At 36.5% G+C, this 23,596-nt stretch overlaps 1 protein-coding gene across 4 annotated transcripts in view; it reads right to left on the reverse strand.

Annotated features, from left to right (window-relative positions):
- LOC121424003 (protein Hook homolog 3-like) overlaps positions 1–22,704 on the reverse strand; it is a 43,061-nt gene extending 20,357 nt beyond the window's left edge. For all 4 annotated transcript variants that reach the window (XM_041619569.1, XM_041619567.1, XM_041619566.1 and 1 more), the window contains exons 1-5: positions 22,546–22,704; positions 17,973–18,058; positions 15,245–15,368; positions 6,390–6,522; positions 196–395 (exon numbers count right to left, since the gene is read on the reverse strand). In XM_041619569.1, coding sequence (XP_041475503.1) covers positions 196–395; positions 6,390–6,522; positions 15,245–15,368; positions 17,973–18,058; positions 22,546–22,593 — 591 coding nt within the window. In that variant the 5' untranslated portion in view covers positions 22,594–22,704. The remainder of the gene's footprint in view (positions 1–195; positions 396–6,389; positions 6,523–15,244; positions 15,369–17,972; positions 18,059–22,545) is intronic.
- Positions 22,705–23,596: the final 892 nt, after the last annotated feature.

A 23,596-nucleotide genomic window follows, 5' to 3' on the forward strand; every position in this document is an offset into this window, starting at 1 on the left:
CCTGTATACAAGAAACGTCTATTGTCTCAGTGGTGTGTGCATGTAATACATCAAAAGCATTATCCGGGCTATGGATGCCTGGATGGAGTTTTGGTTTTCTCCAGCACCCCCCCCCCCCCCTCCCCTTCCCCCCCCCGATCTGAAAATTTTTCCAAACATAGCCAGAGCAGCATCAAGGAACAAGAGCCTCCGTACCTGATGGTCTAAGTCATGACACCTCTGTAAAGCCTCGTCCTTTTCCTCCATCGTCCGTTTGAGTTGACCTTCGACCTCCGACAAGGCTTCTTGAGGGGGTGGTGAGGTAGAAGGAATCTCTTTGGTCATTAGCTCCTGAATGGCTCCCATGACTACATGTTGGACGGATTCCTCTAAGCCCATGATAGTGCTGATGTATTCTGTACAAAAAGAAATAGAAGGTATTTCAGTCAATGTGTTGTTCTTGTGCTGCAAAGCGAAAAATGCTCTATAAATGTCCACATGTATCAAAATTTTGACATGGAGTCACTTAGATGTAAATTATATATCATTTCTTTGCATTGACAAAGTGCTATAAACATGCAATTTCAAAGCAATTTACATGTACATGTATAATAATAATCTAATCTAGATGGATGAATAATCCAAACATTTGCTCTTAAAATCTAATAGTTGTGGCATAACTCTTCACAGTACAAATTGTAATTTGGGGTCAATGATTCATTCATTGTCATCAATTGAAATGAATAATATATTTCATGCCAATGATATTGACAATTAAATTGAGAAAAGACTGGCAAACATGATTACTAAAACATCCATTGTAGATGTTTGGACACAAGTCTTTTTACTTCTAACCATTTCCTTCCTAAAAGTCCATTTCATTATATTTCTCCTTTAAAATGCCAGCCCTCTGCAAGTTTGTCTTTATATCCCATCTTCAATAAATATATTTTTAAATAAAGTGAAAGTGAGAGGAGACGATTATAAATATATTGAAGGGAAAGAGAAAAAGGCAAGTTAATCATGTTTATATACAAGATGTGGGTTCAATCATGGAGACACATATACGCTCTCCCGAGGGGGGGGGAGTGGTAGGTATGTGCCATGGGCGAGACAAAAATGGGGGCTCTGGAGTGGGTTTATTGTGAAAGGGAGGGTCCTCGGAACGGGCTTCTGTACTACAAATGTTTGTGAAACCGGGGTCCTTGGAATGGGTCCCCTGTGTGTGTGTGCGTATGCATCCCTATGGAACAGGCATCTGTGCATGCAGCTAGCACGGCGGCATGGGCATGGCGCCAGGTGCGTTCAAGCAGCGCAGAGGCGATGGACGGACAGTGCTCTGCGGCCGCTTTTCACCAAAATTGCAGCTCATTGTAGCAGATAAATGCGACTGGAACGGCGTAACAAAAAATATGCGAAGCTTTGGAGCGGATTTCTTTCTTCTTTTTCTCGAATAGAAAAAATGCTTTTTATCATTAGTTCATCAGTAAATATTAAATTTTGATTATGTTCAATGGTCATATACATGTACATGTAATGTTTTCCATACAAACTTTCACAGACACAGACTCATATTTGACATTTCTAACCAATAACAGGGTCTAGAGTAAAGACTAGACACCAAAGGCTCTGTCTGTGTCAAATATTAGTGGAGCCAGCATGTAGTGAACCTAGTCTCACTACTTCAGACTCTGCATTATGCACTATGCAAATTGCAAGGGTCTGTGACTACATGTATAGCCAAAGTGAATCAAATCTCTTTCTTCAGACTATTCACTAATTATCTATTCTGGGAAACCCAAGGGTCTATGGCCATGTAAATGCTTCAACTTTTCAGGCCAGAATCAGCATTTCCGAACGTGATTAGTCCAAAACACGCGTCCATGCTTACTTTCATTCAAACGCTGTTTCAAAACGCCGATCGTAAACTCACAAAAAGATGCGTTTGTAAACGTCGTTTGACCAGAATCAGGCTTTCTGGGGAAGTATAAACAGAACCACGATCGTAAACGTGTTTAAATGACGTCATTTGGTACATGCTTCCGGTGAGATGAAAATCCGAGGGAAAATACAGTCGTATTGCTCCATGTTATCTCCACGTAATAACAACATCGTAAAAAAAGACTTTTGAAAAAAGGCGCGCCCAATTTGACCTCGCTTTACGATGCAAAGCCAGCTGGAGATCATGATTTGCTCTGAAAAGTTAAGCATAAACAGCACTCCCAGAACCACGTTTACGATCGGCGTTTTGAATCGACGTTTGAAATCGCTGATTCTGTCCTCGCGATGGAAGCATAAACACACCCTATGTGTGAAGACTAGAACACACCCTTGGAAGCTTAATACAGAATCAGGATGTAGCATCTTCAACAGGAAAAGAGGTCTGATTGGGTTATCAAATCAAATCTCTAATAATCAATATATCTTGCTGGAATTAGAATAAGTCTCTAACATCCATATTTAAAGTTAACTTCATTTGCCTTTAAAAAAATGAATTGCAAAATTTTTAGCTTTAGCCTTAAGTTTAGGTATTTCTCATACTCATTCATTCTCTTTTTTTAAAGGAAAGATTCATTTGTGGTGTTTATATGCAATTCATTATTTGAATTTACAATCTATAAAGTCTTCATTCACTGAAGAAAAAGATGTGTCGTGGCAATAATTTTTTCATTTCTTCTTTATATGAAACTACATGTACTTTTTATGCATCAAAAGAGACCAAAAACCCCCACACAATCTGTATGAAATGATAAATGATCAAACTTTAATAAAAATTTGTTTTTTAATCACCGTTGGTGGTAATAAAGCAGTACATGTAATAGAAAGTGGATAACATTGCGGTTTTACCCAAACTGGACTTCACATTTTACACAACAATGTAGGAAATAGGCCTACATATATTCTCAAATATTCATTTCACTTTTTAACATCCCCATCCACACAAACTTGTGGTGAAAGAGATCTACACAAAAGAGATGAGGAAGTACTAAAAGTATATAGTGAGACATGATTTACCGAAGTAATAATGAAACAGGAAAAAAAATCAAAACCTACATGTAGGCCTGATTACAGCCTCAATCTGGTACATGTGCGTTGGATATGCTTTTACATTTCAGTGCAAGGGGATACATGTATTCTGGGGCTTTTTTATCTTTATTTTCAGGGCTCTTTTGAGCAGTTGGGGGGGGGGGTGCCAAGTCCCATTATTCTCACCCACCCCCTAGAATGAAAGTATAACTATTTTAAGAACATACAGTACATTGACTTCTGCCATCAAAAGGCCTTATGACCTAAAGAACTCACAAGAGGACAATGCACAAATTGTATGCACAACTTTCTTCATGGTTTCATTTTTGCTAATTTCACTTATTGTTTTTAACATGTACGTGTATACGTCAACTCTCTTTCTTGGTCAATGTGGGGCGACTGTGAGGGCAACATTTGCACTCTTGTACAAAAAGCTGAAAAAACAGTTGTTTGAAAATAGAACATCAATTAATACCTATCGGATATGTAGTGTCTGAAAACAGGACACACTAAAATGGAAAATCTGGTAACAAGCAGTAATTTGCAGTTTACCAGCCCTGCTGAATCAACGAAACTCGAATATTGATGCGGCTTCATTCATTTTTGCTAAGCTTGGAACGGCGTCATCATGTACGAACTAGTGCTCATTCGAGCACTATGACACCGAATGTCGAAACCCTCAAATACGAGTCACAGATTTGGGCAGTGAACGAGAGGGCTCGTCACAGATTACTTCGCACATATGCGCAGCGCTCCCAATATTCTTTAATCTCGTACGTCCACATGGCTGGTCACAGAAAACAAAAGGTCTCTATTATCTTGCTTGAATCAGACATATCCTGTAGTGTACAGTACATGCTCCGTTTTAATAGGGTTTTGTTTCTTTATTGTTTTTTTTTTAATCTACACACAGTATTAAAAGCCGATCCTGTACCTCCAGTCAATGGAAAAACCCATTAGTGCTACATGCAGATCAGTCTCCATTTGTAAGAGGATAATACTTCACTGAATATGATTTGCTGTTCCTTGTTCTACCAGAAGAGAAGATGCCTTTACACCAACCTGTTAAAGGGGAAGTTCACCCTAAAGAAAACTTTGTTGTAAAAATAGCAGAAAAATAGTAAAAAATATTGGTGAAGGTTTGAGGAAACTCCGTTAAAGAGTAAGAAAGTTATTAGAGTTCAAAGTTTTGGATTTGTGACGTCATAAACGAGCAGCTGCCCCATGTGTTATGTACATGTAAAATGCATGAATTTCAAATTTTGTATGATTCCTGATGACTTAATTTTGTTTTCTATTCATGATCAGGTGTGAAATGATTTGTCTATTGATATACAAAAGGTACAGTGAAAACCATTTTCTATTTTCTGAGAATGACATTTCATTGATTTTTTACTATTCGCTTTGTACAGTACGAATGTTGCTCGCATATGATGTCACAAATCAAATAATTGAAATTCTATTATAACTTTTTAAATATTTGATGAATTTTTCTCAAACCTTCGGCAATAATTTTTTTTCTGCTATTTTTACAATAAATTTTTTGTCAGGGTGAACTTCCCCTTTAATAAGCAAACTTACTTCTACTCAAAATATCACAGAAAGAAGATGACTAGACTTCATAGCTGGAGGTTACTGGTGCTACATGTATATCATGCTTACAAAAACTTTCACAGGGATTTCTCCCATGTCATGGCAATATTTGCAATGTGAAAAAAATGAAAGAAAATTCAAGAACTTTACGTATACAACTTCATAGACCATAAATGCATGCTACAAGTACATGTACATGTAGTTGTTATCACATAGGAATGCAAGCCGGCTCATAACAACACTCATTTTATCTGATTTAGGCTGGTGTGAGTGCGTTATGATTAATAGGTACATGTACCAGTATTCAAAGTTCTTATAATAAACTGGTGTGTTTTGATTGGGTGGATGTGAGAGCTCCTTTTTATTTTTCACTGAATCCACAGTAATCAATACCAGTGCGATATCTAATCTACAGTATACATGTATGTACAGTGTGTTTAGAGTGGTTAACAAGTGGGTCATTGTTATCATTATTCAGTTAAGACTTGGACAATATGTTACCTTCTTCCATAAGCTATAGTGTAAAGTGGACATCCGCTCATTTAATGTAGGATTTACAATCAATATGAGCAACAAATGCAGTAGGCCCTAGGTCCAAGGCATACAGTTGTATGTATATTTTAAGCCTACTAGTAATTATACAATGAAGGCCTAAAATAAATCGGAGTTTCTTGTTGAAAGGTGTTATTTTCCTGGTACATATAGGCCTAAAGTACTTGTACTGTATGGTGGCCTGTCAAAATTTCTCATTATCATCTTATTCCCTTCTGGGTTGGTGGTGATACATGTATGTCATCTCAATTTCTTGCTTGAACCTACATACACACTGCAGTACACAATTTTCAGTTCTATAATAATAATATGAATATTCCACCCAATATCAAGGCTTAAAGGTATTGTTTAACTTTGTGAGCAGCCGATTTAAAAAATTCTCAAACCAAGATGAAACATGTGTACAAGTGCATGTATTAGAAGTAATAAACCCTGAAAACAACCATTATTGAGAATGAAAAGCTAAAACTAAGGGGCAAACCCCAATTTTGTAAATAGGCGTCTTATAGACACCTAAATAGTACACATAAGTGTATGGGATGAAATTAAGATGGTGTTTCCGGTCACTTTATATTTCAATTTTTGAAGCACTTAATAATAATTTTCGAACGCAATTTTTTCCGGGCTTCATTTTTGGAACAAATCACAGACACAGGTGACAAGTGTGACCCTCTAGCTCAGATTTTTTAAAAGTCAAACCAATGTTAACCAATCACTTTAATTCTGGCTCAAAGTTAGATTCTTGGGAAGGAATATCATGTCTAAATATGAAAGGTTTTATAATGCAACCTGTATGCTGTGCGACTCATTGATCTAAATCATGAAAATAATCTTATAATTCATTGATAAAGAGGTAATTTGTTAAAAATTGAAGCAATTCAGTAGAGATCCCAAAAAACACTGCACATGGATATCAATGTACTAGGCTGCGCTCAAACAGCATGTACAGTTAATGATTCATTGTTTATTAAAGAAAAATATGTATACATGTAGGCCCTACATGACAATGAGGACACTCAATCAATTGAATTGGGCAATTATTCAATGATTGTTCTTTGTAAATATCAGATGAATACTGTAAGACCTAAATAGGTTCACAATATTAGCTACATGTAGAAACAACAGCAAGCTACATGTATTAAAGCCAAAGTAATAGTGCGAATCTTAATAGACATTATCTAAATAGAAGGAGCTATTCGTAAAATTATCAATATTATTTATCACTTTAAATGACTAACCTTCTTTATGGTCACAGTTGACTGCACATCCGAGCACAAGCTGTAGTAACCTGCCAAGCTCTACGGGATTAGCATGTTCACCGACCTGACTCAAATCGGGCAGCTGGAAATCTGTCAACTCTTGACCGAGCTCCTGTTGTAAAGATGCAAATGATTTTTTTAAAAATCAAAGAAACGCATGTTTCACTCATTGCCTACGTGATTGTAAAGGGACATGTACAAAATCTATGGGATTCATGAAATTATGCAGTCAGCGGGTTAATAAAATTCTGGATACTGAATGGACTGATTGACTGGATTTGATCAGCTATTATTCATCATTTGATTTCCCCCCCCCCCTTAAATTAGCATTCTTCAGAACACAGTAGGCATTACATGTACATGTATGTACACTAATACCCTTTTTACACAGGCTAAAATTTCCTTAACCCCGTACTATAGGTCGGGCTAAATGGCAATTTAGCCTCACCTATAGTACGGGGTTAAGCTTAGCCCACTTTCTTTTTACACAGCATTTTTGCAAAGTGGGCTAACCCCACCTACATGTATAGTACGGGATTATTTGGCCCTGCAAAAAAGCAGGGTTATCCCACCAATTGCGGTGCTAAGAGCAATAGTACGGGGTTAAGATCGCATGTGTAAAACGAAAGTGGGCTAAGCTTAACCCCGTACTATAGGTGGGGCTAAATGGCAATTTGGCCCCACCTACATGTATAGTACGGGGTTAAGGAAAATGTAGCGTGTGTAAAAAGTGTACGAGTGAAGTACTTGTACTACGGATGATCGACAAAAACCACTAGTCCAGGGTTAGCGAGTTTCGTGTGTGAAAAGCAAGCATTCCTTATCCGGGGTTAGCAATAACAATTTGGCATGTGTGAAAAGGAAAAAAAATAGTACGGGGTTAAGGATAGTACAAGGTTAGCGATAGTCCGGGGTTAAGAAAATCCTGTGTAAAAAGGACAATACTGTATACGTACAGTCTGTGTATAAAAAAAAACGTGATTTTATAAGTTGTTTTCTTGGTTTCTTTGCTTCCTTTAACCAGCAAGTTTTAGTTTTTCAGATCATAGACCTACCATGTTCAGATCAACCTTCACATATCGTAAGCCAACTTTACACAGCCATGAAACTACATTACAGTACTGGTACATGATGTACAATACTACATGTACATGTAGGCTAGATACATGTACATGCAGTATCATGTAGTACTTACTAGGCCTATTAATAGGCTTGTAGGCCTATGCAAATAATGAATGAATATAGTGAAATTCACAACTAAACTTATACAACAAGGTTAAAAATCAAGCCATTTCCTCTTCCACACATGTGTTTATGATCATTGGTGTATCAAGTGATACAAACTCTGATAAAATAGGGCAGAAGACAAGGATAATTAATCATTGGCTTGTAGTGTGCAAAGTATCTGTGTCTACATATAAATAATGGCCGGGGGGGGGGGGGGCACTTCCATTGATGAGTGGATACCATGCGCGACTATGGGGTCTCGAAAAGCACCCTAAACATATATTTTCCATTTTCTAAAATGAACCCTTTAATAAGTATTGCCGTGTGAAACCCTACCCTTAATAACAAGTATTGGAAACAAAACGATACTCTTGGCAAGTTCCCTGCATTGACCCCCTAAATAAGTACAGCAATATTTTTATTGTTATACATGTACATGTATGTCACGGACGTTGGTCGTCGGTTTTACCTTCACCTACATCACTGGGTTTAGTACAGCCCCACCTCTCACATCTCGCGCAAATTGTACTCTAAATACGTAGTGTTGACTCTTGGGGCAAAAGTACATCCTTTATAATTTAACATTTTAGTCTTCATGTTTTACACCCTCGCAAATTTGACCTGTAACACGTACATGTAGCTTTCATAACAAAAATAGATACCCTTTTTTCATTATTTTAGTGTTTTTTACACCCTTACCACGTTACGTACGTAACATGTCCAATCTTGAAAAAGACATCATTTTTACATGTTTTTTGGTTGCGCATGGTATCCACTCGTCAATGTAAGTGCCCCCCCCCCCCCCGGCATAATGGCCCGTATTCTGAAGTAGGGTTTAATAACTTAAACTCAGGTTTAAAGTTGTGGTTTAAGCATGGATAGCCAATTGTTACATAATCACTAACAGTATTAAAGGATATCATACTTCAGCTCATTTGGCTCTCTAGGAAGTATAAATACATGTACAAATAGTTGATTGTATTCACCATTGATGAATCAGGAAAGAGCACAGTAAACATATTAGAAACATACCACTTAACAACAAAATTTGACACTTTTGGCTTCCCATAACTTTAGCACAGAGTTAGAAGATGGTCTATAAAGTTAAACCTGACTTCAGAATACAGGCCAGTGTGTACACATGTTGCCAAATACAACAAAAAACTGTTGACAAGCCACTAATTAAGACTTTTGAACAGCAAACACAGTGTACATGAAGTGAGTGAACCGAAATACATGTACACTGTATTTAGGATCATCTCTCTTCAAACTGCATGATCGCACAGAAGCGGGGAGGATATGTAAATTTGTACTGGAGGTAAAACAGGTAGTGTTCCCTCCTTTTCATTCCAAGTTATAACCCAAAGATATTTCACAGAGATTATATTTCAGCTAAAGTACATGCCTTGTTTTGGCTACCTTTTAATAAAAGAGCCTAATAATGAGGATGGGGGCAGAGCTACCAAGTCTCACGCATTATGCGTGAAACTCGCGCATTTTGGACTCTTGTTCATCCCCTCAAATCTCTGTCTCACGCAACTATCACAGCCTATCCCCATATAAACATTGTACACAATGTCTGTGATCTCACTCAGATTCACAGAAAATCTCACGCATACGTGTAGCTGGTCTTTGAACTTGGCATCTCTGTGGGGGTGGTGGGGGGAGGGGCATAAATCAATCTTTCCCTGCACTGATCTTCATTAAGTTGGGGGAAAATCAAGGTTTGATGAAAAAACAATTTTAGGCCAAAATAAGTAGATCTACAGTTATATTGTGAGGTGTAAAAGGCAGGTATAAAATATATATGTACATGTAGGCACATATTAAGAATGTTTAGTATGTTGAAAGATATTAATTCAATTCAGGATTTGATATAAAATATTTGTGCAAGTTTAATACTACACTGTAATAATATTTGGGCCAAGTTGAGGAATGTTGAATGGATTGTAAACATGTCAATTCACTGCCACACACAGGTGCTACACATTCCATATTTTATTACCAATTCAAGACTTCATTGCTCCAGTCAACTCAGCCATGCACATGTCAATAGAAGCACTGATGAGGAAAATAGATTTACCTTCCTCCATATAAACACTACATGGTCTCAAGTCTAGACATTTGACAAAAAGTTGGTGAATGTTTTGACTGCAAGTTGTGTCATTTCACTTTCATGAATGACCTTGGAAATGACCTTGAAATGGGAACTGTAAGTACAGAAAAATTAGCAGTTATGTGCGGATCATACTGTACAAATACACAGTAATTTATATTTCCTTTAGACATGCAAAAAAAAAAAGAAATTTATTATAGCTAGCTGGCAGTTGTAGATCTTACTTTTAATACAAAGTAAAGAAGAAATACATGAAATGTATTGTTCAAAATGCCATACATACATGTACATGTACTATACATTAGACCTAAAATGTACATTAAGGCCACCGCATTCCTTACGACCCGCATAGTCTATGACTGGTCTGTGACTGGTTGAAGGGAAATGTGATGTCACAGCTCGTCAGCTTGAGAGTCGCAGATCGGCCAGAGACAAATCTCAAGGAAAATCGTAAGGATTTGACATGTTGAATCCTTAGGGGAGACCAGGGTTAGTTGGAACGCGGGGTAAGCTGGAACATTGTAAATTTCTTTAACGTCTTTAAATAAATTTCTGCAATACCTCCCTCAATTTATTGTCATTATCAACAGCCATCCACCATATTACAGACAACACATGTACAACAAGCCTGGTTAAGTTTTTTTGCCTTCTGATTAATTTTTTTCTTTTTCAGAGATGTTTTATTATTATAGAGAAGTTTATAGATCAAGTTGGCCAGTTTGGTGGTATACATGTAATAGACACTTGCACCAAGCTACAAAATGCGGTTATTGATATTAATATGCCATGGTGAAGTCCCTTTTTTGTGAGCACTTATAGACACTTGCACCAAGCTACAAAATGCGGTTATTGATATTAATATGCCATGGTGAAGTCCCTTTTTTGTGCTGTAAACTTATAAATGTCAAATGGGACTCTGGGGTTAATTGGAACAAAATTGAAGGGGCTAGTTGGAACATGTTCCAACTAGCCCAAAACATAATTATGAATAAAAACATTGGATATGAGAAAAAAATATATAAAGTATTTCACACTCTTCTGAACATGTATTGCATACCATGCTTGTTTTGTCTATCAGTTAGGTCTGAGTGTGCATTTAAGGCCTACATGTACATGTATACATGTAGTAGGCCCCTAATGCAATATTAACCCTTATCAAACTGGGGGGGGGGTCAATTTGAGTCCCCCCCTTTGAGAAATTTTGTCACTACGCCATCGCGCGAAATTTTTTTTACTACACTGCTCACTGGCTTTTTACATTGCACATCATTTGAGACCAAATTTGTGATGCATGTGTGTGCAGTTTCGAAATTACACAACATTTGTACGTGCATGTACGACCCAAAAATCGCTCAAAAACGTGACTCCATGTACATGTACAAGGTCAATGCAAATTGTGTTTTTCAAACAAAAGTCATAAATGTATGATTACTTTTTACTTTTGTTGGGTCAAATTTATTTATTTTATGCTATTTATGATCGCAAAAGAGTCCCGACAAAGTTTATCAGAAAAAACAAAGGTTCGAAAAAACAAAAAATACATACATGTAAGAAATTATATTTTGAACATGTACATGTTTTCTGACAATTTTTTTTTCCTTTTCTGAAAACTCTGCTGTAATTTCGATAAATTTTTGCACTGTGCCCTATTTGTTTTTCATGAAATTCCTTAAAATTGTTCTTCATGAATTCTTCAACATTTTTTCTAAAATTGGAAAATTATCGTTGGTGTGAATCAATGTTACCATCTTCTTCAGCTTTATACATGTAAGCCTACAGGAAAATGGCTTTATTTATGAATGTTTTTTTCTACGTGTACAGTAGTCAGTACATGTGTAGGCTACATGTATATCATGATCTCCTCAATCAGCAATACACAGGAAAATGCTTGATGGCAATGATCCAAACTACATGTACTTCAGTGCATACGTAAAGGATAATTGTTATATATATATGCGAATGCTCCTTTCCCTCTTCGAAAGTGCAATAAAACTGTACAAGCACATGAATGTGTAACTTCTGTGATCATTCTCAATGTTTGATGTGAAATTTTTATGTGAATGTTCCATATTCTATTTTCAGATGCAATACACAGAAACTTCAATGTGAATAGCCCCTACATGTACATGTACTCATACAACATACATTTACATGTAACTATGTTACTGTTTAGCCTAGACATGTCATTGTTCAATGTGAAAACCCCATCAGTAAAAATGACAGTGTATGAGCTCACGCAATTCACAGAAATTTTGTTAGTGTGAATGTTCCTTTTACGTGTCTCACGAGAAAGATGCAGGAACTCGGATAAGCATTTATGATTAGTGAACCAAATCTTTCAGGCAGTCGGGGCAAGCAGTCTGATCTATTTTTATAAGCCAGAGTCTTAAAAATAGACCACAAACCCTGAGCTGAGTTTCCTTGCTTCTGCCTTAATGGCAAAGAGAACATTATTCTTAATTACATCAATATAGACCATAATAGCAAATTCAGAGCAGAATAAAAATAAAATTTATCATGCTGAATACATATTTCTGCATACATGTACATATGACAGCCCTCCTTCTTTAAAGCAAGGTTGTACGTATACATGTACATGTTAAATCAATGAACCATACAACAGTAATAATAGTCCTGTACATGTACACTGTTTATGAAATGTACAGTACGTACATAGTGTAATGTACATCTACATGTACATGTAGACCTTTCATCACAAACATGTACATGTACAAAGTGGAAGTTTAAAGAGAAATTCCAGTACTTGCAGTAAACACTGATTTCATGAGAAAGTCTGTAAAACAAGGCTTAATTGTCAGTATACATGTATCATCGAGGATCTAGATCTGGTACAGTTACATTAACTGAACTTTGTGAATCTTGAAATCTACGCTGAAAAATGTTCACACCGAAGATCCCCAACACAGATAAGCGCACGTGGGACAATGTATAATTATTGCTTAAAGCGTTGGGCCCGACGCTCTACCCGAATCCTGTGCTTATTTGCTGATTTCTCAGCAATTACACAATTTCTTCCAGAATCCTTTGGCACATGCGTTTTATTTATACAAACAGACACTTTGGTGGTCATTTCATTGGATTCTGTACGAACTCATTTTGATATCGTTACCAAAACTAGCATTTACCTTTAAATGTGATCGTGAACACAAACACCTTGTAAGAAATGGCCAATTGCATCTACATGTAGAACATACAGGATGCATTGTAATGAGATCTTCCTTCAAAATCATTCATGAATCAACCATGTTTGTACATTGTAGTTCAGCGGTCTGAAGTATTCACTCTCTTTTATACACGACGATGTAATGTTTATTCAGATGGAAAACCTAAATCAGGCCTTGGACTTTACCGGGGGGGGGGGGGGGGGGGGGGGGGGGGGGGGGGGGGGGGTTGGCCGGGGCCAGTCAAATATATCGCTTTACACACGCGTGACCATGTAATTTCCAAACACCCCCTAAACAAGTTTTTCTCTCTGTGCAAAATAACCCCTAAACAATTTTTTTTTTGTGGGGTGTATTTACACAATTTGGCCCCTAAACAAATTGTTGCCAAAATATGACCTCAGGGAAAAAGCTTGGGGAAAGAACATATCCTATTCACATTTGGCTAGTCCTTAAAAAGAAAAAGCTTTGGGGAAAAAAACATACCCTACATTTGTAAATACGTTAGACCCTGCGATTGACCATTGACCGGTCTTTCAAAACCAACCTTTTTCTTTGAATATCAGTGTTTTTGATATACCGTAAGTCCGCGCGCAGACCGCATCCAAAACTTAAAAAAACACCCCTTTAAACGCATTTGGTCATGCGTGTGCACAGCGATATATTTGACTGCCCCCCCCCTCCCCCCGGGAATTTTTTGTATATTTTTAGGGCAAGGCCACATGTACAGCAAAATTGGGAAATATAAAGGGGGTGGGGCCATTGCACTGTTGACTGCCAAGATCATATGGGGGGCTGAATCAGCCCATACCCACTCCCAAGTGGGTATGCCCAATCTTTTCCGAGTTAAAAATACATAAATACAGAGAAAAGGGAAAATACATTATTTTCCAATTTGGTCTTATAAACTTTTCAGTGAAATGTTTCTTTTCATTGATATTTATATGGAAGCATTGCATTCAATGTTACTGTATCTTCCAATGAAACATTTGATTTCTAGTTGGCTGTTGAGCATTGTGCCCAAGGTATGTATACCTCGATATACATTGTAACATCATCCTTTCCAAGGAAACCTTTAATTAACATGTCTTTGTTTGTTAGATAATGTACCACAACATGCATGCTTGTGACCATTGATGGAAAATTTAACAAAGCAGGACCTATTGGCCCACTGCATTCACAAAACTGTGTTGGTTTCTAAATTCTATGGAAGTCAGAACAATGCACTCCATTATTAACTGTAACTTGACCCCTGAAAAGACTAATTCAAAGAGCTTTCTCATTTAATCACTGATTAGGGGCATGTAATGACACCTCTATTGTTACCTGTTGGAATTCAACTTTGATCATAAAATGACTGACATTTGAGATTTGGTAGACCAAAGGGTTTGTTATGCAGCCCCAGCATGATCAATTCTCTTCCCTTCTCCCATATTTTCTAAAGCTTTTGAAAATTTTAGAGGGTTCGATCGAGCCCCCCCCCCCCCCCCCCCCCCCCCCCCCCCCCCTATGGGCTTGTAATGTGTACATTGTATGACACGTATCTTGAAATTAAACCACTGAATTGTTGCCCGCAGAATAACTTAAATGTTGTAAGGAGTGGGTAATCTTTTACAAGAATTATATTAGAAGAACCCATTTAGCAGCGATCCAGGGATCATGTACAGTACATGTAGGCCTATGCATCCTTTTGAGCATGATTTGACCAATTTGGTTTTGTGTTTTGTACCAAACGCAACTATGTCTATGAATTTAAGTGTGACCCTTAACTCTTCAAAAACTCTTTTAAAAGAATTTTCAAAAGAAGTATCCAAAATAGCAGAGATCTGGGGATGTATGCATCCCTTTAAGCATGATTTGACCAATTTGGTGATGTGTTTTATACCAAACACAACTATGACTGTGTGACCCTTAACTCTTCAAGAAATACCCCCCCCCCCCTCTGTAACAAAAAATAATTGCGATTTTTATTTATTTCATTTATTTATTTACCACTTGTGGGATGGAACACCCTATCAGCACATGCTGTTTTTATAAATCAAAGGGTTGATTTGCACAATTATCATGAACAATCAAAACTCAACACAATCAATTGCTATTAAGATTGGGGCTATAGGACCTTTGTCAGTGAACTACAATTCACTGCAGACGATGATAAATTATGCAGAACTGGGCAAGCAATTGTTTTAACTTCTCATTGAATTCAGGTTAATTTACAGATGAGAAACATTTCTACAATTACATATGCAGTCTAATTTCCAGCAACTACATGTACAGTACTGGATCGAATATCTTAATGTGCAACTTACCTCATTGTAAAAGTCAAGGATTCCTTCTTGGACCTTCTTAAGATTACTGACTCGTATTCTCCAACTCTCCCCTGCATCTTTCTTCAATCTACCGAACCAGGATGACGTGAAGAAAGATGACCCACTGTACAATCGAGCAAAGCGAATACAACAGAAACAGAATTAATAACGCTTAAAGCTCAATGGGATTTCAATAATGGTAAAATACATGTACATGTACATGAGTACAAAAAAAGAAAAGTCTTGCCTGCATTACGTGATTCATATAGCAGCAGTGCTGAATGGGAAAACTGAAAATTATTCACAACAAAAAGATTTGCCCAAATGACCGTTGACCTTATTCATGTGACCTGAAACTCATTAAAAAAATTATCAGTGATATTTGATTACCCTTATACATGTAAATAATCAAGTTCATTCATTCATGGAAAAGTTAATGAATGAATGAATATCATTTGATTAATAAACTAAAAGATATGATCAAAAGTTAAAACTATGAGTTTTCTGATAATTGTACATTTCAGAATTTAATGTAACAAAACAATCATGAAATGAGGAATAAAACCAAAACAAACTCAACCAGAATGGCACTCCAAGTGCATTCCTCTATTCAATCATGACACAAATATTATAGGTCATTCAGTTTGGGTGTGGTGGCGACAGATTGTGTGAGGAAAGTGCATAGACGGGAGATGCTGTGGATCAAGAAGTTAATCCTTCATTTGTGATGTCATCTCACTAGCCCCATATCCATCAGCCCCACTTACTTTCAAATTAGCTTGTTATTTCTCAGCCTCTTTCATAATATTGTTTTAATAACGAATTTGCAATACCCATTAAAAGCTATTGAGATCACTCTAATTAGATCAATTGGTAGTAAACTTGTTGGCATTTCTTTTTATAACAAGTATTTTTTATAAGAATTTCTTGGGCCCAACCTTGTGAAACATGCAAAATCCTGAGTCTGATTGTAAGGTGCTTTCAATAGCGAGTATCACACTATTTGTTGAATTACTGACCCAACAAATTAAGTGAATATGCACTACAGCTTTAAGTTTCAATTTAATAATTAATTCATGGTGCATGTATTAAACATCTACAGGTAAACACTTTTTTGGAGCATGCATGCTCAAAAGGTCACATTCCACACTCGAACAAGATTTGGAATTACTTGGGCTGATAGAGATAGGGTTGATGAATCTGTAGATTAATCCCAAAGGGATAATCGGGCTAGAATCTCAGAAATGAGCAAAATTGGACTGAGATTATCTAAAAAAAAAAATCCCTAGTCATTATACCTTGTACATATGTACATGTAACAAGGAGCTCCATGCATGTACAATGTATAGAAATTGACACATACATTACATGTACATGTACAGTATGAAAAGAACACACAGGGCAGAAAGAGAGTAAAAGGACACCAAAAACCCAAGAAGAAAGACTTATTGGAAAGAGTAAAATGAGAGGAACAATTTAAAACAAGTTTCAGCAAAATCGGTTATGAAATAAGCAAGTTATGGACATTTAAAAAGTCATATTGTACTTTCAATGGGGATCTTCACATTAGCAAACATGCTTCAAAATGACTTATTTTGTTATTTTACATATTTCACATCATCTCTTCCTGACCTTGACATATGTAGTGTGAATTATATTTTCCCATGATATACATGTACATGTATGCTATGCTCAGGAGGCAAGATCAATTTGGAAGATAATGAGGAAAATTTGAAAAATTGTGTATAAAAAAATGGAGAGTTGTCCACAAAGTCAGCCATTTTGAAGCATGCTTGCCAACTGAGTATCCCCATAGAAAGTTCAACAAGAGTTTTCAAACTTCCATAACTCACTTATTCTATTACCGATTTTGATAAACAAGTTTCAGACCTTCATTTTTGAGAAGCGCGATTGCGCCGGCGCTCCAAAAATGAAATAAGGAGAGCAAAAAATCGTGCTCCTAAAAAAAAAATAAAAAATAAATTGCTATAATTTCACATTTCACTTTTTTAAATCCATTTAATGGCCTTCTTTTTTCCATAATTCCTCAAAATTACTTTTAGTTGAAAACTATCAGACAAATGAAGAATATTCATCTGTTTCCCGACTCTGATTGTAATTTAAACTCGGTAAATATTGCAGTCCCATGTAGTCCCATATGTAAATTTTCATGGCAACACCATGGAAGTCTACATGTGGGACTGCAATACATGTATTTACTAAGGGTAAGTTCAAATCAGAGTCGGGAAAGCGGTGAATATTCTTCATTTTTCTGATAGTTTTCAAATATGAAATTTTAGCAATTTTTTTTTAGCAGGAGCGCGTACGACATCTTGTAAACGTATTGATGTGAACCAGGTCTAGTTTCACCACAGATTAATTAATGTAAACACAGCTATTGCATAAATGTTAAGAAATATCTACGAATTACCATACAGTACAATTATTCTAATGAATTGATTTGAGCTCCTCGAGAAGAGAGCGATTCTGAGGAGCTCAATTGAGCTCCTCAAAAAAATAAGGAGAGCGATTTATTGAGCTCTACGAAATTATAAACGTGAAGGACTGAAGTATTAGATTGCTCCTCTCATTTTACTCTAAGATTGCTTCTCTTCTTGGGTTTTAGTTTCCTTAAAGGGAAGACAAACATAAATAACATAAGACAGAAAGCTAGATCAGAACAATGACACTTCATTTTATGAATCCAATTTAACTTCAAAGTTCTTACATTTGGCACAGGATTTCCCCTAATGCAACTCCATCTGTCAAATCTTGTATGGTCTCATGTGGCGCGTCTAGATTGAACGTTTGAACCTGAGAGAAAATACAAATAAAAGTCAATTTTACCATTTCTCTCAGCCAAGATCTCAGCACATTTGCTCCGGCGATGGTTGTCATGCTATAAATTCACCACACTTATCGAGTGATGAGCTTCAACCCTGGATTAAACACTATACCCTACCTTAAACCCAGGCTCGACATTAGCGGTGGCCCGGGGCCACCAGAAATTCACCTCGGGCAACCGTTATTGAAAAAATATTAAGTTCTGGTGGCCCGAATCGGGCAATCAATAATTTTCAAAGTAGCGCAATTTTTCTCCCGATTTTGCACGCATTTATCAACTTTCTACAGTTGAAATTGCAAGCCAATTCATCATGCGTCTTTGTTAATATACACACACACAAAGATTGCATAGTCATGACAGCATGGAGGCCTACCACTACAGCACACAATATATACGTCTGGCGTGCGTGAGCTTGCATGCATGGAACCACTGCAGCCTACATGTAGCTGTGCGCTAGCAGACTATTCAGACTCAGGGAGCTGCGATACGAAATGTTACTGCTAAGAAATCTTCCACAGAACTTTGAAAATCTACGTCAAAGTCACATAATTTTACACCAATGAAATGCCCTTCTACAGTCCATATTACTAAATCCTGATTATTTGCAAGCATTAAAAAGAGGAATTATGACCTTGCTTTTGATTCAAAAAGAAAGATTTCCAAATGCATTACCGGGTAATACACATAAAACTCATAGGTGAGTACATCACAGACCCACGTGTGCATTTGTATGTATGTTGATATTTGGTTCTTTCGAAGCTGTGTCGTTTCTAGCCAAAAATAAACAGACAGCTTCTTTCTTTTTTGTTTATAAATTACTTCTTAAACCAATCTTCAGGAAGTAAATAGTTTGGGAATTCATTTCATTGATATGAAATGTGAATTTTTTTTCCCGTCATTTTGTCAAATATTTAATATTATATAGTATATAATACCTGGGAACAATACAATTCTTTTGTTCTCATTCAATCATTTCATATTTACAATATAAACCTATCAAACTGAACCACTGTTGCAACCCCAACCCTAAATGTGCATGTCCATCTTAGGGTGTGTTCATTGACGGTTTCCAAATTTAAACGGCAATATGGAATTAGGATGAATGGTAAGAAATCAAGCTTCTTATTCTTTTAACTCCCAAATGGTGGCTGCACAATAGCGAGCGGTCTTTGTACGAGGAGAAATTAAAAAAAAAACTACTTGAAACAGACGGCTCCCAGATGTCTACCATGGGAATAACAGAGCTACCAAGTCTCACGCATTGATTATGCATGAGACTCAAGCATTTTGGACTCTTGTTCATCCCCTCAAATCTCTGTCTCACGCCACTCATTCAATGAACAAGGTTATAATATAACCTTGTTCTCAGTTATATCTCCATGTGTGGCAAAATAATGGTGTCAATATTTGGCTTATTTTCTCTTTTTGTTTGGGGCAAATGCTTGATTTTTTTACACTGAGAGTTTCCATTACATCTATATTCCTACAACTTGGCTCTTATTTAAATTTGATTCTTTAAATCATTTTTTTCTTAATTAAAAATAGAGATAAAAAAATGAAAAATTTCTTGCCATATTACTTTCCACCAATAGAGGGCGTACACAAATATATGCCCAAAATTCAAGTTTTTGAGCGCTCTGGTGAATATAAAAATTACCCCCAAATTACTGATGAAAAATAAATTGAAACTGTATGGAGATTAGTATTTTTGGTCACAAAAGTGATATTTTAATGATTTTTTAAATTGTGTGCTGTGTACAGCGTTGGCATACCATAGTCCTACCTGTAGATTCCCCACAGGCAGGATGGTAATGAACCCTTGGGTGGGATTGTCTGATCGCCGACTCGCTGAGCCAGAGACTCACTCTGAAGAGATCAATCGGACTAGACTTCACCCGCGGACTTCGCTCTTTTTAAAGCAAAATCTCAATACGAAAGGTTTAAAAAGGTGGTTGTCATGTATAGTAAGACCACCACATATTGACCACCTCTTTTGAAACTGACCACATTGCACGCATTAAGATTATTGTGTATTATGATGGTGGGCCCCAAGTCTGTGCACCTAACAATTTTAGTTAAAATTTTACATGAATTTCTTATTCCTTATATTATTAAGAGTAAGGGTACCAACTTTCTCATAAAAATGAAAGGAAATATAGGATTTCCTTGAAAAAACCTTGGGCAGTCATTTTCAGATTGAAAAAAAAATGGTACCCCATGTCTGCGCACTCATTCACTTTGCACACGAGTCAGGGATTTTGATGACAAAGGCTTATGCTTGTAGTTTGAAGCTGTCACAATAAAATGCCCTGAAATTCATTATTTTTCCACCATTTTGAGTCGGATATGTTTAAGGCCAAGTAAAAAAAGAAAGTAGTTGATCGTCCGGGTTTTTTTGAGAGCGGTGATGAGGGAGGTCCTTACTATTTGCTATCTTACTATTTTTTTAAAAAAACAAGGAGGCATTTTCTCGGCCCATTTTTGACATCAATGATGAGAGAGGTCCTTACTATTTACTATTTTTTATTCTAATGGTTGTCAGGCCATGTCAAGCTTGAAATATGTGATCGATGCATGCTTAATATTAATAATAAATGAGTAGAAATGTATGCATACATACAATTGATTGGAAATCTATGGAAAATGTATTAAGCGATAAAAATCTATTGATGTATTTATACTGATGTATACCGGTACTGTATTGTAAAACAAAACGTTCAGAATGTCAAGTGAATGATTTAAACATTATTCTATATTAATATAGGCCTATATATATTGTAAAGGTAAAAAAAGCATGGGGGTGGGGTCATTTTCATTACCATGGAGCCATGTTTAGTTTTCCAGAGCCAATCTCTTTTTAGCTCTGGGCATGGTTTCGCATCGCAGTTTTCCAGCTGCTTGTATATTCATTAACATGTTGTTTAATACTGTTCAATTTTTATTCATTTTCTAATTGATATCAAATGTTAAATGATGATTGAATTAATTGCTAATTGTTCACATAATGTTTATTATTTCATGTTTGTAACTCTAAGTGTTAGATATATTTACTAACTAATTTTTAGTTTTACAATTTTCCATCAAATTGAATAGCTCAAGGAAGAAGTTTATCAAATTTGAACAGAATTGACACTTCTTGGAATCCCATTAATGATTTTCAATCTTCATAAAGAATAACCCACTTGAAATTATTTTTTGAATATTCAATGCACTGCCTGCTGACGTTAGAAAACTCAATTGATTTCAAAATTCACATGTTGCGCCAGCACAGTCAATAACCATCATCCCAGCACGCGCACACAAGTCATGCATTACCCAACAGAGTCACAACAAGCAGTCAATCACCGGAACACACATCGAAGTATAGCTATCACTCACCAAAAAACCCGCCGAAATACAAATTTACGTCACTAAAATAGATTTTTCTGCGCCATATTTCCAAAGCACGCGACGGATAGTTCAGATTCAAGAAGCGGGGTCCCCGAAAATGCACTAAAAACGAAGAAATCTGTGATCTTCCCCGAGTTTTCAAACTTTATTTTCTTGCTAATTTATGATGGTATCTTCAAAATTCCAATAGAAAACCAAATCAGATTTTTTTTCTTTCTTGCAGTTACGGTGATATCGGACTTTGCAATTGTTTTTGAAGTTGCGAGAGAGATCCCAAAGCAAATAAGAGCAAATCGCTCGCCAATTTTGTGATTTTTTTCGCTATTCAGCAGCCATAAAAATAGTAAATATCAAGAAAATTGATGCTGCAATGAAAAAGGGAACATCTAAAAAGGAACATCATGATTTTTTTTTTTTTTTAGCCAATTTTTGAAAATAGTAAATTTCCATGCAGCGGCCAAAATAGATGTGCGCGAGGATGATCAACTACTTTCTTTTTTTACTTGGCCAAATAGTAATACCTGTCTATGTATTGCATGTGTAAAGTTTGTGCTCGTTGCGTATCTTCTTTTACTAGAATCGCACAAATATACGGGTGTGCAGACTTGGGAGACCGCGCAGACATGGGGGAACTGACCATTACAAACAATACGGTACGCGCGGGAGAGTAGGCGCAGTGTCCATGGAACGGTAGATAAGAATCAAATTTAGAAAAAGAAGTGGAAGAGATAAAACAAATTAGTAGAATTTAACACATTGTTTTGACTAGACCAGAACCCCGCCGAAAAACAGTAGTTCATACCAAGAAATCCGATAGGAAACGGCTTCGCAGTGCAGGGAATGCGGGGCACAGCGGGAAACGGGGATTCCGGGCAACTACCCCGCCGCAGCGGCAGGCGCAGCCACGTAGACTCCGTCATGACCGCCGTGGCCCTCGGTATGACACAGTGCAATCAACACACACCGCAACACTCAACGCTCAGTCGAACTACCGGTACGTAAATTATAAATAGATCATGTAGATAGAGGTGAAATTTCGCAAATAAATAAACCCAAAATCACTTACCCATATGAGCAAGCTCTCACATAACTCATCGTCTGCCATTCTAGGCATCTGAAATGGTAGGAACAACAACAACAGGGGCAGAGATAATTAAAAATGTAAATAACCCGGTACTTTCATCACATCACAGAAGGCGTTCACAATTGATCGGTCGACTCCAGAAAACTGACTGTTTCGTACCGTAAGTGGCGTTCTTCAAGAAAGGGCAGAGTTATCAGAAAGGGGTATAGGTAGTTCACAGTCTGTGCATGTGACGTGCGAGACGAAAAGTTTGTTGTATAATAGGTCTTTCCCGTCCAATTTCATCAGTTGCATTTGAATTAATCAATAGGCGTTCAAGTTCGAAAGAATTTTATCAACCCTCTGCACACATTGTGCATTTTCATTTATTCAGCATTCGATTCCGTTTTATATAATTCGTTTAGATGTGGTAGAAACCAGTAGAAATTCGAATTCGAGAGAAAAATTCGTTCTAATTAAGTTGTCCTTTAATTTCGTGCCGACGAAATGGTCTTTACAGGTCAAGTCCACTCTAGAAAAAATGTTAAATTTAATCAAAATTAAAAAATTCAACAAGAATAACGGTGAAAATTTGATCAAAATTGGATTAAAATAAGAAATTTACGACAATTCAAAGTTTCGCTTATATGAAAAAAAAAAAGTTTCAGTATGCACAACTCAGGGACATGCATATGGTTTCCCTGACTCACAATTTATTTTATTTTTTTTTTAATTATGCAATTTTCACCTGTTAATTAATTCACAATAAGGATCAACTTGACTGAACTATAAAATGTTAAAACAGTGTGTTTTGTGAAATTAAGCGAAACTTAAAAATGTCATATGACTTTCTTATTTTACATCCGATTTTGATAAAATTTATTCTTGTTTAATTTTTTTTCTTTTTATTTAAATCAACTTTTTGCTGGAGTGGACTTGTCCTTTAAATTTTTCGCGCAATACAATTTTTTAAACGTCCAAATTCAGTTAAAATGTTTTTTTTTATTTGTGTGTGTGTTTAAAACGTTGTTCTTTCCCAAACTTTATCTTCTCT

This window comes from Lytechinus variegatus, chromosome 11 (genome assembly GCF_018143015.1).
Source record: "Lytechinus variegatus isolate NC3 chromosome 11, Lvar_3.0, whole genome shotgun sequence".
NCBI classification, from domain to species: domain Eukaryota; kingdom Metazoa; phylum Echinodermata; class Echinoidea; order Temnopleuroida; family Toxopneustidae; genus Lytechinus; species Lytechinus variegatus.